Below are 16,932 nucleotides of genomic sequence, written 5' to 3'. Positions count from 1 at the left end.
AGAGTAGGAGGCCTCACCTCTGTCTGCACCATGCCGTGCCTCTGTAGTCTCATGCAGCGCACTAAGTCGGAGATGTCGAACTGCCGGGACACAGAGCAACACGTTAGACACAACCGGGAGGATGCACACTTGATCCCTGCACAGTTCCGCACCCTGCCTGCCCTCACCAGGGCTGGGACTCTCCCGTACAAATGGCTTAGTGAACTGACTGCTTGTGATACATTCATGGTGTTTCTCAGAATCAGAGCCAACAGACGTTCTCTTTCTCTGAAATTAGCAATGTTGCTCACACACTGCTGTCCAGAATAAAACGAAGCCGATATCTAACAGTCTAAACTAAGGGCAGATTGGTCTGCTGTGCTTGCCCCTCTTCAGTCATCACAGTTTGCAACAGCAGCATGCCCTGGACAGAACTGCTCCACCTGAAATCCTCCAAGAGACAGCGGCTTTAGTCAGTACATACACAGTTAGATGCAAGGCACTTTGGCAATTAAGTAGGCTTTATGCTGACTTAGATAGATTAGCATCAAAGTACGATCACACTGTTATTTGATCTAATAATACCTTAACGATCAGGAGTGACTAGTTAGAGCAATACATTAGCATTAATTTTCAAACAAAAATATTCATCTTTTATCCATAGGCAACCACAAGAACAAAGCCTAATATTTTCTTTTAAAAAGTGGATTGTCTTGGCCTTCAGTGTCTCCTGTAGGCATGGAAACAGTTCTGACTGGATCTCACAGAGAAGCTTAGGGGCTGTAACAGGTAAGTAAGGAGGGACAGCGTCCGATGAGCATCAGCACACATTTAACAGGCTGTAGATTATGTCTTGTACTCACTTCCAGATCTTGGCGGATTAATCCCAGGACCACGTCTATGCATATAAGGGTCCCTGAACGTCCAATGCCAGCACTGCAGTGTGTGATGACCGGGCCTGACCTATGGATGTGCCTCATGTAGGAGATAAATGTGAGCAGGTCGTCTGGCTGTGAAGGTGTGTCATGGTCTGGCCAGGCGGTGAAATTCAGGTGGGAAATATGTCGCACCTCTCCTGTCTGAAAGTGTAAAAGATAGAGTGACTCACAATGTCTGTTACACTGTTCCTAACTCAGGTCCTCATAATATTATTTTAACTTTTCAAATTTGAGTGGTATATTGGATCAGATCAAAAGAAAAAAAATGGAAGGGATAAAAAGGCATTATAAATACGCAAAACTGAGTATGGTGGCATATACTTAATTTCCAGTATTTAGACAAAGAACAGATGGCATGTTCAAGGCCAGCTTAGGGTACACAGCAAGACAGTGACGCAAGACAACAGTAATAGAAGAGAAACGCATGGAAGACACCGCCAACACCTCCTCCATCGCCGCCACCACCACCACCACCGTCACAGTCCTAGCGGCTGGGGGTGGTGTTCTGTCCCCTGGGCACACTAGGTGAAGTCATGCCTAGCTCCTGTGGGCTCATTTAAGTTAAATACGCTGGCAGTGTTCAGCCCTAGAGCCTTTACACGCCCCCCAGGGCCCTCGTAGCACGATCATCTCCTTAGTGTCTCTCGAATGCCCTCTCTCAGGCCTCCTGTCTCTCTCCTGAGCACACAGCCTGCGTCTCACGTCTCTCTCACTGCTTCATTTCTGCCACGGCGCTGTTAACACCAGCATGAATATTCAGTAGCAAACGCGGCTCCGCAGAGCTCATACTTCTGGGTAGGGTGCACCAGGCGAGGGGATGCAATGCTGAAGAGACAAAGAGCAGCCAACCTGCAGGATTTGTATCTAAATGACAGCTATTATGGTCCGGCCATCTTCACACTCTTAGTGGGTTAGAGTTTTACAAGACATGCTTTAGTAATCACAGATTTTTAAAAATAGCTTGAATTAAGTCTACTTAGATGCTGGACCTGAAAAAAAAGCAACCTTTGCTAGGCAGTGGTGGTGTACACCTTTAATCCCAGCAATTGGGAGGTAGAAGCAGGCTGACCTCCTGAGTTCAGGGTAGCTTGGACTGCAGGGTAAGTTCCAGGACAGTGAGGACTACACAGAGAAACCACGTCAAACAAACAAACAAACAAACAAACAGCAAGTCTATTCCAGCTTCTCACCACACTGTGCTGCTTACTCCTAAGCAAAGAGTGATCATCTTACTGTAAGAGGCCACACTTGACACTCCACTGGGTGGTAGTGTCTAGGATCACACATTCCTGAAATCCCCAGCACTCAGGAGGTGGACGCAGAAGGATCAGGACTTCCAGGTTGTCTGCGGCTATGTGCTGATTTTGAGGCCAGCCTAGGCTACATGAGACCTAGTCTCAAAAATAAAACCATAGATGACGGCTTGCGTTGCAGCAGTCGCAGCCGCAGGAGGAGGCAGGCTTAGGGAAGGAGTGAGCACCCACCTGAATGTCCTCCAGGGCCATCAGTCTCACGATGAAGCCCTTCAGCTGCTGCATCCTCAAGAGGGCCAGGCGCAGCCTCTCGTTGGCCATGGTGGTGGTACCAAGGATGCTCGGCCAGTAGCGCTGGCATTTGACCTTTTCCCCTTCCACCTCCTGTGTCATCATTGCTATCACTGTGGAGTTCTGCTCCCAAACCATTTGCCAGAAATCCCCCACGGTGGTGGGCAAAGGCCCCTGGCAGGCGATGTAGACGAATTCCTCTGTCCCCACTGGGATCCGGATGAAACTGGCATTGATGTAGCCACCTTCATCTCCAAGAGGCACTCTTGTGGTGTCATCTGTGAATGACCACAGTGAAAGGGCTATGTCACGATCACGCACTGTCACCAGCGTCCCACAGGCCGCAGTGGCTCCTGCAGCCCTCCATGGACCTGTCGCCACTGCTTTGATAGTGTGCATCTTCAAACAGCTCAGTCCACGCGGTGTTTATGTTTCTTGTTACAGTGTGGTGGCTGTCTATGGCACTTGGGTTACTACTGTAATGAATTACTAATGTGCCAACAGATGTAAGTGCAAGTATAGCTAACAAGTTCAAGCAGACCTTCATAGTAAGCAACTAGAGAAATAGACACTTTTGTTACTTTCTTTCTTTCTTTCTTTTTTTTTTTTTTTTAAAGATTTATTACATTTTGACCCCAGATCTCATTACAGATGGCTGTGAGCCACCATGGTTGCTGGGAATTGAACTCAGGACCTCTAGAAGAGCAAGCAGTGCTCTTAACCTCTGAGCCATCTCCCCAGCCCCCTACTTTTCTGTCATTAATTTGATGCCAATGACAACAGTCCTGAATGATGGGACAAAACACGTCCACAGAACAGAAGCTAGTACTGAAATCGCAGCGTCAAAGCAGCTTCTGGGGACACTGTTGACATGTCTAGCTCTCATATACACATGACAAGCACTTTTTGTCATTTTGTATTACTTTATTTGTGCGTGTGCGTGTGCGTGTGTGTGTGTCCCACAGCACATGTGTGGAAGACAGAGGCCAACCTGACAGGGCTGTCTCTTCTTTCCTTGTGTGGTCACTGGGCTCAGTGGCAAGCACCTTTCTTGATCTGTTGTGTCACTGTCCTGGCCTCATGATTATTTTAAATATTTATAAATTTTTGTTTGTTTGTTTTGAGACAGGGTCTCTCTGTGTAGCCTTGGCTGTCCTGGACTTGCTTGGTAGACCAGGCTGGCCTTAAACTCACAGCGACCCACTTGCCTCTGTCTTCTGAGTCCCGGGATTAAAGGTGTGCGCCACCACACCCAGCAAGTATTTATAAATATAACAAGCAGTTTTTGGTGGCAACCAAGGTAAAATCTTTGAAAATAGGTTTCAAATTTTATTGCTTGACTTTTCTTTCTTAGTCCGTAGTTTGTTTCCTAACAATAACTTTATTATTTTTATGTATATCGGTTGTCCCATTCTGACTTCAAGATACAAATGTTTTTTGGCCAGAGACAGGTCTCTTGTGTGTAGTCCTGGCTGTCCTGGACTTGCTTTGTAGACCAGGCTGGCCTCGAACTCCCAGCAATCCACCTGCCTCTGCCTCCTGAGTGCTGGGACTAAAGGTGTGCGCCATCGTACCTGGCAACAAGTCTTATCTACTCAATGCTGAACCATGATCTACTCTGTTTAAAAAGCTTTCTTAGATTTTTGTTTTTAAAAGAAGGGCCTCTCTTGTAGCCTTGGCTGGTCTGGAACTCATTGCACATACACTCAATGAGACCCACATCAGAACGCACAGGGAACACACACTCTCTCACACACACATGCACTCACGCACACACACACACAGACAAGAGGTACTCACAGGGAACACATACTCACACACTCATTAGACACACAGGAACTCACAGGGAACACATACACACAGAGGAACTCACAGGGAACACACATTCACACACAGGCAGGAATTCACAGGGAACACACACACACACACACACACACACACACACACACAGACAAGAACTCACAGGGTAGGATATTTTTATATCTGTTCTTCCTTCGGTTTTCCTTAGTCTGTCCGATCAGACACTGATCCAAAGGTTTTAGTTCTTGAAGGTTCTACAAATAACAAAAAGGACATCAGGTTAACTATTTTGTCAAGGAAAACGCTTCTTTCTACTGTGCTAATCAGGGCAGATTGAGTGCTAACAGACAGAGATTTCAGTATGAATTCCTAAGCCACTGCTCAATGTATCACCTGCAGGCACCTGTGACTTGGGCATGTCACGATCAGCTAACCAGGAGATAGCACTTCTTAAGTTTTAATTTCAGTTTTAAAATGTCTATAATTCTAAAAGAAAAAAAATCTATAAAATCAAGTTTGGTTTAAGGCAATATCTGGAGTATTTTCTTGATGGTACCATCTCAGGGTCACAGACCACAGCACATGGCACTGCTGTAGCAGACAGTCCACCGTGCAGCAGTCAACCCTTTCTCGTTGTCCTTGGCGCCTTCCTTCAGAAAAGGCTTCTCCACGGCCTCTTGTACCGACGTGTGCGGCACTGTAGTAAGTGCTGGGAATGTGGCAGTGAGGAAAGGGACAGTTCCAGCCCCCAGGGAACCTACAGCTCTACAGAGGTAGCATGGAAACCGATGTGGTGACACACTTTTTAGAAATTAGTAAGAAGCTGGGGGTCGGAGAAACCAAGTTCTACCTTAGAGATGCAGTGATGGAGCCTGCGGTGACTAAACCTTACCGAAGATGCAACCATCTCTACAGAACAAGCCTTAAGGAGGAGGCGGACACCTCCATTACTGAGTGATCCCACGGAATCTTTGGAATGCAAGCACATAGCAGCACACATGCCATTATGTCTGGATCTTTTTCTATTAAAAATATTTTTATATTTTATATATGAGGAATGCAGGATATCGTTAGGAAAATCCATCGAGCTCTGAGCAGTTCATATGATCTTGTTAAATTAATATCATTAAGCTCCTCACTGGGAAAATTAATTTATCATTAGATATGATAAAATGTTTTGTTTTGTTTTTTTTTTTTGAGTTGGAAGTTAGCTGAACAGAGCACTGCTGTAAAGTGTGGTGGTGTGGATGAAAATGACCCCCACAGTCCCGCTGGGTGTGGCACTATTAGGAAGTGTGGCTGTGCTGGAGTAGGGGTGGCACTGGGGGAGGGCTTTGAGGTCTCAGTGTTCAAGCCAGGCCCAGTGTTTTACTCTCTTCCTGCGGCCGCCATGCATCCTGCCATGACTATAGAGGACAAGCCTTCTGAGCTGTAAGCCAGCCTCAACTAAACGGCTTCCTTTCTAAGACTGGCTGTGGCCACGGTGTCTCTTCACAGCAATAGAATACTAGGCAGAAAGCAATTGGTACTTTCAAAGACTTGGGAGATTTTCCTAACCTTGGGCTAGGCACATTTTCCATTTCAATAAATGCACAAGCCACTCACCTCCAGCTCCTTAGAAGGGATCCCTTGCTCGAGCAAGCCTTGAAGCGTGCGGATGGTGGCCTGCAGCTGCGTGCCCGTGTACTTGCCAGAGGGAGGGACTTGGACGACTGGCAGGGCAGCCAGCTCCTCATGCGTCAGAAAGAGGTGATCTATCAGAAAAGACCAGTTGGCTCTTCAGTTCTCCCCAGACCTGAGTCAATGAGTAAGGGAGCTCGCTTGAGCCTGCTCTCACTCCCCATCAGCTCACACAAGGGGCATGCCCGCATGGCTGACTGGCGGATAAGTCAGTCCACTTGGCTTTTGCTCCCGCACACCTGTCTCCCCTAGCCTGGAAGGAGCCACTTTCCCACCGCTCCAGTCTGGAAGGCTTGTGATTCCCAGTTAGAAGAACACTTTCCTTGGGCTATTTGGGGGCCTAGTTAAGCAAGCACCCAGGAAGAACCTGGCCCCAGGAGTACCTGCTGTACGGATTATTTTTAACAGAAGGCCACCACCATCCCACACGCGCAGGAGGCTCCTTAGCTCTCTAGCAGTTAGGCCGCAGTGGTGGTGGTGCAGCTACCATGCAGGTGACAGGAATGCTGAGCATCATGAGGGGCACAGGGTTGGACAAGATCCCTCAAGAAGCTCAGTGCCAGGCTGGGGCCTGGCTAGCGGGATGCACAATTTGCTCCTATGAAACATGGCAGTCACGGGCAACTTCTCTCCTGCATTTCGGATATTCCACCAATTTTACTGCACGCAAGACGACTCTGTTGAGTTCCCTTTACACAACAGCAAAATCATGACCTTTTTGTTTCCACTATAAGGTCACTGTAGTTTGTGCTTCCCCTAAGCCCTTGAGAGCTTTAGGCTCTAGCTGTGCATATAATCTGGTTATGACACCCAAAGTAGCTTTATGCATAAACCAAAGAGCACATACACATGGCCAAATAACATCCATGTACTGTGAAAACCACTTAACGCACCCATTTCCATATTTATTGGCTTTAGTGAAAAGAACTGGTCATAAAATTCTTGCCTTTGTTGGAATCCTCACGGTTGGTTGTCTCTTCCCGCAAGCCGAGGCTCCCCCGTGTCACCTCATCTTCCACAGGCTTCTCTTCTTGTGATGCCGGAGCTAAGCCGTGCCTACAAACACATTCAAAATATTTAATGTCTCCAAGATAATTTTAAGTATCATGATTCAAGTCACTTATTTTCTCTGTAACAGCTACAATATTGTTACACTTCCTGAGCTGGTGTGACGGCTCGGCGGGCAAAGTGCCACCAAGCCTGATGACCCAGTTCTATCCCTGGGAGCCACATGGAAGGAAAGGAAGTGCCATGGTTGGTCTCTGACCACTGTACTCGTGACCTGGCATGTGCACCAACACAATACACACTCAGATGCACACACACAGCAAGTAAATAGACATAAAAATTAATCAGATTTGAACGGCTACAGTAGCATGTGCTTGTGTTGTCAGCTCTTCTGGAAGCTGAGGCAGGAGGATCACTTGGAGTTGGAGACCAGCCTGGGCAAGGACCATAGCAAGTCCTTGTCTAAAATACAAACAAAAATTAAAATAAACACAAGAATCTCTAAATCTAAATCTAAGTAAAACCCTCCAACCCATAATTCTTCAAATCCATGGTAGGCATTAAAGAGAGTGAAGCACACAGCTGCGTCTTTAGTTGCAGACTCCAGGTCTTTGATCCTCGACTGAACGGGCCTTTGGGAATGGTTCTACAGTCTATAGAGTGAGTCTCGGGCCAATCAAAATTATATGCTATAGTTTTGGTCTCAAAAACAAAACAAAAACCAAAAAATCTTATCTATATTTTACCATGGTTCCATAGCTTAGTGAATACTCTTATTGGAAAACAAAAAAATCTTTCTTGCATTAAAATAAAAAGAGCAAAGTGAAAAAAATTGAAAAAAAGTTTTTTTTTTTTTTTACCTTTCACTGCTTATTCTTTCTTCATACCCATTCATTGACTATAATGAAGAGAAAGAAAAATCAAATGAGTTTACTGTAACAAAACAAATCTCATGTAGCTTAATTCTGTGAATTGCTTTTTATGAGGCTAATATTCTTTTTGTATTACAAAGTCACACAGCATTCAGTTACCACAGCACAAGAAGGGGCTGAGGTGTTTTCAGCGGCCCATGCAGCTTTGCCGGTTAATATTAATTACTCTCTTTGCTTACCTTGAGTTAAAGCTATTCTTTTAAAGAAAAGATTTACTTTATTTTAATTATATGTAGATTTTTTTTTTTTTTGGTTTTGTTTTGCTTTTTCGAAACAGGGTTTCTCTGTGTAGCCTTGGCTGGTCCTGGACTCACTTTGTAGACCAGCCTGGCCTCGAACTCACAGCGATCCACCTGCCTCTGCCTCCCTGAGTGCTGGGATTAAAAGCGTGAGCCACCACACCCGGCAATTATATATAGAATTTAAATTCAGAACCTGGCTGCTCTGGCAAGAGATCACATCCAAAGACCTTCTAGTCTGTGTGATCTGGCTGGAATACAAACACCTTTAATCCAGGAAACAGAGGCAAGCAGATCTGAGTTCAAGGCCAGCCTGGTAGAGAGCAAGTTTCAGGTTAAAAAAAAAAAAAAAAGCTTAGGTCCAGGCTTGGTGGTTCAAGCCTTTAATCCCAAACAGTAAAGGTAAAGTTAGTTTGTAGAAGGAAGAGCCCATGTTTGAAAGTAATTCAGAGAAAGACTGACAGAAGATGATACTCCCAACTCTCACGAGAAGAGAGAGGAGTATTAGAATATGAAAATGAGGCAAATTTTTATTTGTGCTCATATGGAAAGGGGGCATGAACGACTGTTAAGTGGAAATGAAATTTCTAACATGTGTTAAGATATATATTAAAAAGTGACACAGAAGCCTTGCCATGCTACCAAGCTATGAGCTCTGTCGACCTTGGGGCTGACCACTGCTGAAGGGAATGGCTGCTTTCCTGTGCATAATGGAATGGCACATAGAAACCCAAGGCTTATTCGTAACCGTCTGTGGTGGTTTGAATGAGATGCCCCCAGTCTTGGGCACTTATTTACTCTATCCTCAGTTAGTGGTGCTGTTCGGGGAGGCCTAGGAGGCGTGGCCTTGCTGGAGGAAGTACGTCCCTGGAGGAGGCTTCAGGGTTTAAAGATCTGCCATTTCTAGATTGCTCTCTCCACTTCAGGTCTAAGATGGAGCCCGCAAGCTTCCTGCTCCAGCTACTGTGCCCGCTGCCGTGACTCCCCTCCACAAGGGACTCAACTCTCCAGGAACATAAGTCCCAAAGTCCTCTAGTTATTTTGGTCATGACATTTTTTCCACAGCAGAGAAAAAGTTAAGTATGGACAGATGATTAAAAATTAACTTTACACTGTTAAATAGTTACATTTAATTTTTACAATGAGTATTCTAAAAATCAATATAATAAATCTTTCTGACATAAATATTTGTTATTATAGGTCATTATAATGAAGAATATACATAACGTGCTTTTTCTCTTTTTCAAGAAAAATTTTAGGTGACAATTTTTCATTTTTTTAAAATTAATTAGTTTTTTGTTTTTTTCGAGACAGGGTTTCTCTGTGTAGCCTTGACTATCCTGGACTAATTTTGAGGGTCATGCTGGCCTTGAACTCACAGAGACACATCTGCCTCTGCCTCCCTGAGTGCTGGTATTAAAGGTGTACAGTACCACTCCCGGATAGATGACAAATTTTTAAGTGGCAGGCAAAGCTTTTTATTTATTTGTAGCTAAAGGGGACTTTAGAAAACCGCTTATTAAATGTCAGCTTTAAAATACTGTAGTGAAATATAATTATGTTGTTATGACTTATAAGAATCATATGATCTTTTTTTTTTTTTAAAGACAGGGTTTTCTCTGTGTAGCTCTGCCTGGTCTCATAGTCACAGCAATTCACCCGCCTCTGCCTCCTGAGTGCTGGTATTAAAGGTGTGAGCCACCACGCCATTCTTTCTTTTAACTGAGAAATGACTCAGAGTTTTGCTGGGTGCAGATGACACTGCAGTGTAATAAGATAAGATGACCTCCTTGCCCCGCAAATGTAATTAATCTGCTGGTAAAACAAGTGACAGCACCATTTGTTTCACCTGAGGGTTAAAACAGACTTCTAGTGAGGTGCAGCCCCGCAGGCTGTCCACGACGGTCCAGTCCTCACCTCAGGGATGTCCTCAGGCAATGGAGAGCCATCACAGTCAGTATCTTCTGCCCCTTCTTCCCCGTTTGTCCTCAACGGATCTGGGAGAGAAGCGTACAGTCAAGGGAAGGCGAGACAAGCACAGAGGTCGCCGCGGAGGTCTCGCTCACCCACAAATGGTGGCAACGAATAGAGCCCCCACAGCAGCCAAGTGGGCGAGCGCCCCAACTGGGAAAGCAGAGAAAGCGTGGCAACAATGCTTTAACAGTGGCTTACTATCAAACCGGAGGGGCAATGTCTAGGCTAATACGTTTATAAATAAAAGCTATGACACTTAGTGATACTTTTTGGTTTGCTTTTTAGACAGCGTCTCATGCAATCCAGGCTGGCCCGGAGTTTACTGTGTAGCCGAAGATGACATTGAACTTCTAATATTCCTGCCTCCACATTCCAAGCGTGGCGCTGGGTACCAATCCCAGGGCTTCATGTGTGTGAAGCAAGCCCTCCGCCCACGGCCACACCCACGGCCACACCCACAGCCACCTCTACTGAAACATCTTAAATCTCAGCAGTGAAGGAACTCACCCACACACGGAAAAGACAATAAACTTTATTTTACTTCTGAAAACACTGCCCAGAAACTGATGAGTGAATGTGTTACTAACATGTTTCGGGTTTTCTCAACAACTTTCCCCCACACGTGTGCTTGAGTTCCTGGGCACGCTGATGTACTCATCTGGCTCACCCACCTGGAGAGCAGGCCCTTCTGGTGGTATTCGCCTGATTCAAGAGGTTCTGGGCTTCCTGGTCCACAACATCCAGTAAGGACTGGATAAGTTCGGCTTCTTGAGGATCGTCATAGAAGTCATCATCCTGGGAATCTGATTCTTGAAAAGCAGTAAGTTATTTGAAAAGTACTGATGTGAGAAAGGGACAGGTCTCAATCTGAACATGCCAGGCACTCTGAAGTTCTAAGCATCTCCTTTGAAGGGGAGACATGGTCACCTGCTCCTTTTAGTCTGGAAGTAAGCATGCTTGCTGCTGTGACAAACACCACACAAATGCAGCTGAGAAGCAGTAAATGAAAATCAATATTGGAGATATACCTTCTCATGAAATATTAATAGTTTGATGCCTATTTCATAAAATTAATGGCAAATTATTTATTCATGAAAGAAATAAAGATGCTATCTTCTGAAGATTAAGGATATAACAGGCCATATAAAATATCCTCAATATAAAACTTCTAGACCATTTTGTGGTCTACAAAGGCTGCACACAGGAACTGTCTTTTTAAGCTCTAGGTCAATTTATCCTTAGAGACGAGAACGGGTGCAGGACACCTGCACACTAGGCAAGCAACAGCGCTAGGTTTATACTCTCTTAGTATTTTCATTTCTTTGAAGAATCTTCCCTTTTAAAAGCTCTATTAGCACGTGAGGTGACGGGACGGGATGAACGACCCATTTTCAGTGTTGAACTTTTAGGTCATTTACAGTAACTGGATGGCTTATGTGAAAACTACCTTTGGTTTCCGTCAAGTCTGTTGACTCCGCCATCTGAGAAGATGAGCGTCTTCCTTCTGGGTGCTGGGCCTCAATTACTCCTTCCCCATTAACCTGAAGTACAAAAGCACAGCAAACCACGTGATTACTGTGTGTGACCCCGGGATTGGAGGACTGGGTGTGGCTCCTCCCCCTGCCTGCTTAGTACAGGACTCATGCTACATCGTCGCACCTTGAATCTGTGTACTGCACAGGAAACACCTGCACAAGAAACACCTGTAGAGTAAGCGTGCAAAGTGGATGGACGTGCCCATCACCAAACACACCTGGACTTGTCCTGTTTCTTAAAATAACTGAACTATAGGAAGCTCTTTCTTGAGACATATTTCATGAAAACTGTCTTCCGGATAACATTTTAGAAAAGTTTAACAAGATTGCAAAGGCCTAGAATTTGAAAGAAAGGAGGAAAATTATTTTTGGTCAGTCAGTCTTCTTTCCTTCCTTCCTCTTGTGAATTTGCAGATATAACAATGGATCGATGACTACATAATTATAATACATCCCCTGAACTGAACGCAACGTTCCAGTGCAGGGACAGGCTGTGACGCGCTTCAGGAGCAGAGCCTCTAAGATGGTGTAGCTGTCACGTATCAGTGCTAGAATACCCGCACAGCTCAACTGCCAGCACAGTTGGAAAAAAGACATGGCTTCTGGGCTAGGGATGGGGGCAGTGTCCGCTCACACACGAGGCCCACGCAGCCCTCACGCATGCTCCGGCCACCACGAGTCCTGCTTCATTTAAAGGGCCTTGCTTCCTTGTGTCTGCCGTCTCCCTGCTCTTCCCAGGATTCTCTGAGCCCCTTAGGTCTCTCTTTCTGTCTGTCTGTCTGTCTGTCTGTCTCTCTCCTTCCCTATGCCAGCTCTGGCTCTCTGCTTGTTCTCATCTACTGCAGGAGGGGATGGTGGAGGAAAAGCTGATTGGTGAGTATTGCAGAACGCTGTTAGGAGTCACTTCAGAACCACATTCCTTCAGCAGGACAATAGTATTTGGTTTTCCCCTAAGTGCCTGGCCTATCTGGTCTCCAGTTCTGGGTCCAAGTGGTGACCTCCCACAGATGAGACCTGGCTCACCCCATCAGAGGCTCACTGGGGATACCAACCACTCTTCCCAGTAGATGGAGATTCTTTGTCTTGTAAAGTTCTGACGGGACTTTTGTTTTGTTTTGTTTTGTTTTTTTTTTTTGGTTTTCAGAGACAGAGTTTCTCTCTGTGTAGCCTTGGCTGTCCTGGGCTTGCTTTGTAGATCAAGCTGGCCTCAAACTCAGCAATTTGCCTGCCTCTGCTTCCCCGAGTGTTGGGATTACAGTGTGTGCCACTGCCCTGGCTTTTGACAGGAGTTTAAAATTTTTATTATATATATCTTTTTTAAAAATTACTTATTTATTTAGTGTATATGAGTGCTCTATCTGCATGTACACCTGCAGGCCAGAAGAGGGCATTGGATCACGTTATAGATGGTTGTGAGCCACCATGTGGTTGCTGGGAATCGAACTCAGGACCTCTGGAAGAGCAGACAGTGCTCTTAACCTCTGAGCCATCTCTCCAGCCTCTTATTTTATATATCTTACAGGTCCTTTTCATATACATTATGGCTTCCAGTTTGTGCTTTTAAGGATTCTAGTGTAGGCAAAGATGTATATCTTGTGCTTCTTCTTTGGCTTTTTTTCTTCTGTTTGTTTTTGTTTTATCTTACTTGATTATTACTCTTTGGAGTGGGTGACAGAAAGAGTTGGATTCTGATGGGGGGCGTGGGGGTAATCTCAGAAGAGCTGGGGGAGGGGAAACCATGATCAGAATGTATTGTATGGAAACCATCAATGTTCAATAAAAGAAAAATAAGTAATTAAAAAAGAGAAAAGAAAAAAAAAAGGAGGTAGACAGGATAAACTGTAAAGTTGAATGACTAAATTCCAGTAAGTGTGCGCTGCGGTTTGCTCTGAAGTTCTAACTCTTTACTAAGCAGGAAGACATGACTGAGTTACATCCTGTCAGCTGGCGGTGTAAGCTCACAGCATCACTGGTTGTGAAATCCCATTTTCCTGAGAAGTTCATGGTCTGGGCATTAGTGCTCAGGGACAGAATGCTGTGAGGGAGACTTCCTGGAAAACTGAATTTCAATAGAAATGTTGGCACCCAGAATAGTAAAAGTCCTGGTTTCTAGGGCTTGATGTTAATCCAGTATAAACTCTACACTGATACGCAGAAAGAAAACAAACACCCTCCAGCACCAGTAACAGGAGAAACCCGTGAAATTCAGCTGCTGTGGCTCCGTGAGGCACAAGATCTGCAGCAGCAGCAAGGCAAGCTCTGCTACAGTACTGCTAAAGGCAAGCACAGCGCACGCACAAACGCTACTGTGGCGATACCGTCCTCTCTGCCTCAACACCACTCCTGCTGCACTGCGCCTCGGGACTTCTCTGTGAAATGTGTGCTATGGCACGGTGTGGTGTCAGGGGGCATAGGATGGGGTCTTTGTTTACTATATGAATTTTCTTCTTCAAAACTTATGTCCAGAATCATGTTGGGATAGTGGGATTTTTTTTCAAATTACTAAAGAGCAAATCCTTTTACATGGGAAGACATGCCTTTACATGAGCAGACACTGAATAGTGAGGGTTGGCCTAGATTTCACGGGGCGAGTGCAGGATGAAACAGTTCAACAGAATACAAATCCAGCTATAGCATTCTCATAAAAATCATGTAACATGGAAGGAAGAAAACAGTAAAATTAAATATTATCCAAACACACAAGTGCACAAAGTAGAAACACAGAACAATTGAAGCTTTGCCAAATTACTCCACACGTCTCTGTGCTAATCCTAAATGGTCTAAAATCTCACTTTACTATCTGGCAAAACACTGCTGAGCCTTTAAAAGAAACAACCCTATCTCTTTGGCTGTTACTGTTGCTCCTTACCAGTGCCAGGGGTTTAGCCTTCTCAGGCTGCTTGTGGCTAACACCAATCCAGAAGGGCAACTGTTGCTAATTACACACTTCTCGTCCTACAGTCCACAACTGAAGGAACTGCGCACACGAAAGCAGCTTGATGCTAGCATTACCAAGTCAAGTCATGAGCCATAAAAGAGCCAGTGTTCCAAACAGTGCAGGCCTGGAGGCCCTGTAAGTTTACTTAGCAAAGCAATTAATTCCTACTGTCAGCATATGTGTCTTCAGAACATTAGGTAGGAAATCAATTTGATATCAAACGTAAGCACAGTGGCTATTGAAAGTAGGTATGACATGAACGGAACATTTTTTCTTGCCTTGGAGAATGAATTCTTAGGCGTGAGTGCAGGCTGTCCACAAGGCTCCATTCTGGGGTGGCCTGAAAGGGACAGCAGAGTGATACGTGAGACAACTGAATTTACAAGAGAGACAGAGAAACTGCTCAAGATACACAATGCTGAAGATGCAACTCAACTGAAAACTCCGATTGGCCAGTAAGATGGAAGAGCAGGGTCAGTGCTTGCCGCCAAGACTGGTACCATCTGAGCTGATGAGATCTGACTTCTGAAGGGTCATCTCATTCATGTGCTGTGGCCTGTCTGTCTGTCTGTCTGTCTGTCTGTCTGTCTGTCTGTCTCTCTCTCTCTCTCTCTCTCTCACACACACAATAGATCAATGCAAAAAATTTAAAGAATTCTGATCCGTATAAAATAAAGAAACCCAGTATTTCTAAGGATGTTATTTTTAATTGTATATGGAAGGAATACAAATGATGCAAACCATGTAAGCAGAATAAAGTATTAGAAAAGGGTTTAACTTAAGAAGAAGAAGAGGACGAGGAGGAGGAGGAGCTGCAGCAGCAGCAGCAGCAGCGCAAAGTGAAACAAACAAACAAAAAACCCCACATTGAAATTATTTTTATTTTTTGAGACAGGAACCCACATGGCGCAGGCCGGCCTCCGACTTGGTCCACATGAGGACGCCCCAAGTTTTTCATCTTCTTGCCTCCACCTCCCATGTGATAGAATTAGGTGTGCACCACCACACCAAGGGTGGGAAAATAGTTCACATAAAAATATGAAAACACAAATAATGTAAAATACAAAATAGAAAAATAGTTCACGTAAAAGCTGATTTGGAGCCAGGTGGTGTGGTGCACGCCTTCAATAGCAGCACTCAGGAGTTCAAAGCCAGCCTGGTCTATAAAGTGAGTTCCAGCACAGCCAAGGCTACACAGAGAAACCCTGTCTTGAAAAACAAACAAACAAACAAACAAACAAACCCCAAAGGAACAAAAAACAAAACAAAAGCCAATTTGGAGATAGATATACTGCTTACCCCTGCAATTCCAGCACTTGGGAGGCTGAGGCATGAGGACTGCGTGAATATGAAGGCAGCCTGGGGCACAGAGGAGAGCCTGCACCCACTCCCACACAACACAACAAGCTGTGTGGGACTGAGCGATTCAAGTGGGAGACACTGAAGGAAGTTATCCCTCCTGGATGGGTGCGGCGGTCCCATGTCACCAGTGCGGCACTGTAGTCACTCCACTACTGTATGGGAGAGGTGACTCGCTTGGTTTCACAAAATGCTTTAGCACAGGCACCACGTGGTGGGTAAGTGGTGGGTGCTTTATTGTGTTTCTAGATCAGTACTGACTTTTTCCTTTTTGCAGCTCGTGAGCTCAGGGTTTCTAGCTGAGAATGATCTGCAGGTAATTCTGGTAGGAAGGATGGAGGCTGTGGAATTCTCTAATTTTGTGGCTGAAGCTACAAAGACCCCCAAGGATCTCTTCATTTTATTTGAACGTAATATATAAAGCATTTTAGACCTCTAAGAGAAATCATTTTAGAAGCCTAATAGTACTAAGCTACTCCATCTGAAAGCCTTCCTGGCTCACCGTGAGGCATCTCAGGCAGGTTATTTACCGCTTCCGCCTCCACTCTTGAACTCTCTCTATCCTCTTGGCCCCACAGAACTTAGCTCCACGGGAGTCAAGACAGAGACCAGGCAGATGCCAAGGTGTTTTCCAGAGTGTGGGGCCCTGGAAAGACAAGCAGGCGGGAAGTGCTCCCCGCAGTGCTTCATGAGCCAGCCTACTCTCAAGCGAACGGACAGAGAGCAGGGAGCAAACCTCTGGCTTTCAGAAGCCTTAGCACTAGCACAAACGGCACGGCTTCCAGCAGCAGCTGTTCTCAGTTCTCAGGTGCTGCTCTCTGCAAACCTAGAAGACTTGCACTGTACAAGTTCACCCCCATCCTCTGCACCTCACATCTCTCTCAGCACTAGCTGCAGATGCAGGTCATGATTACATAAATAAGTGGGAATCTGATTTCCTAGGTTGGACTTACTCTTGTTAACTTTGCGGGCTTGGGAAAAGTTGATAATGTCTCCGTGCCTCAGT

General features: G+C 45.2%; 1 protein-coding gene across 10 annotated transcripts in view; it reads right to left on the bottom strand.

Moving 5' to 3' along the window:
* PTPN13 (protein tyrosine phosphatase non-receptor type 13) overlaps window positions 1-16,932 on the bottom strand; it is a 163,049-nt gene that overhangs the window by 2,396 nt on the left and 143,721 nt on the right. For all 10 annotated transcript variants that reach the window (XM_084758209.1, XM_084758212.1, XM_084758216.1 and 7 more), the window contains 11 exons: window positions 14,846-14,907; window positions 11,542-11,635; window positions 10,766-10,903; window positions 10,038-10,117; window positions 7,810-7,847; window positions 6,888-6,997; window positions 5,867-6,015; window positions 4,425-4,515; window positions 2,402-2,739; window positions 843-1,058; window positions 18-80 (listed from right to left, as the gene is read on the bottom strand). In XM_084758209.1, the coding sequence (XP_084614335.1) occupies window positions 18-80; window positions 843-1,058; window positions 2,402-2,739; window positions 4,425-4,515; window positions 5,867-6,015; window positions 6,888-6,997; window positions 7,810-7,847; window positions 10,038-10,117; window positions 10,766-10,903; window positions 11,542-11,635; window positions 14,846-14,907 (1,379 nt within the window). The remainder of the gene's footprint in view (window positions 1-17; window positions 81-842; window positions 1,059-2,401; window positions 2,740-4,424; window positions 4,516-5,866; window positions 6,016-6,887; window positions 6,998-7,809; window positions 7,848-10,037; window positions 10,118-10,765; window positions 10,904-11,541; window positions 11,636-14,845; window positions 14,908-16,932) is intronic.

Source organism: Acomys minous (assembly GCF_964271855.1).
Source record: "Acomys minous genome assembly, chromosome: 15".
Lineage (NCBI taxonomy): Eukaryota > Metazoa > Chordata > Mammalia > Rodentia > Muridae > Acomys > Acomys minous.
Note: the sequence above shows the minus strand (reverse complement) of the source record. Positions and strands in the feature narration are given on the sequence as shown.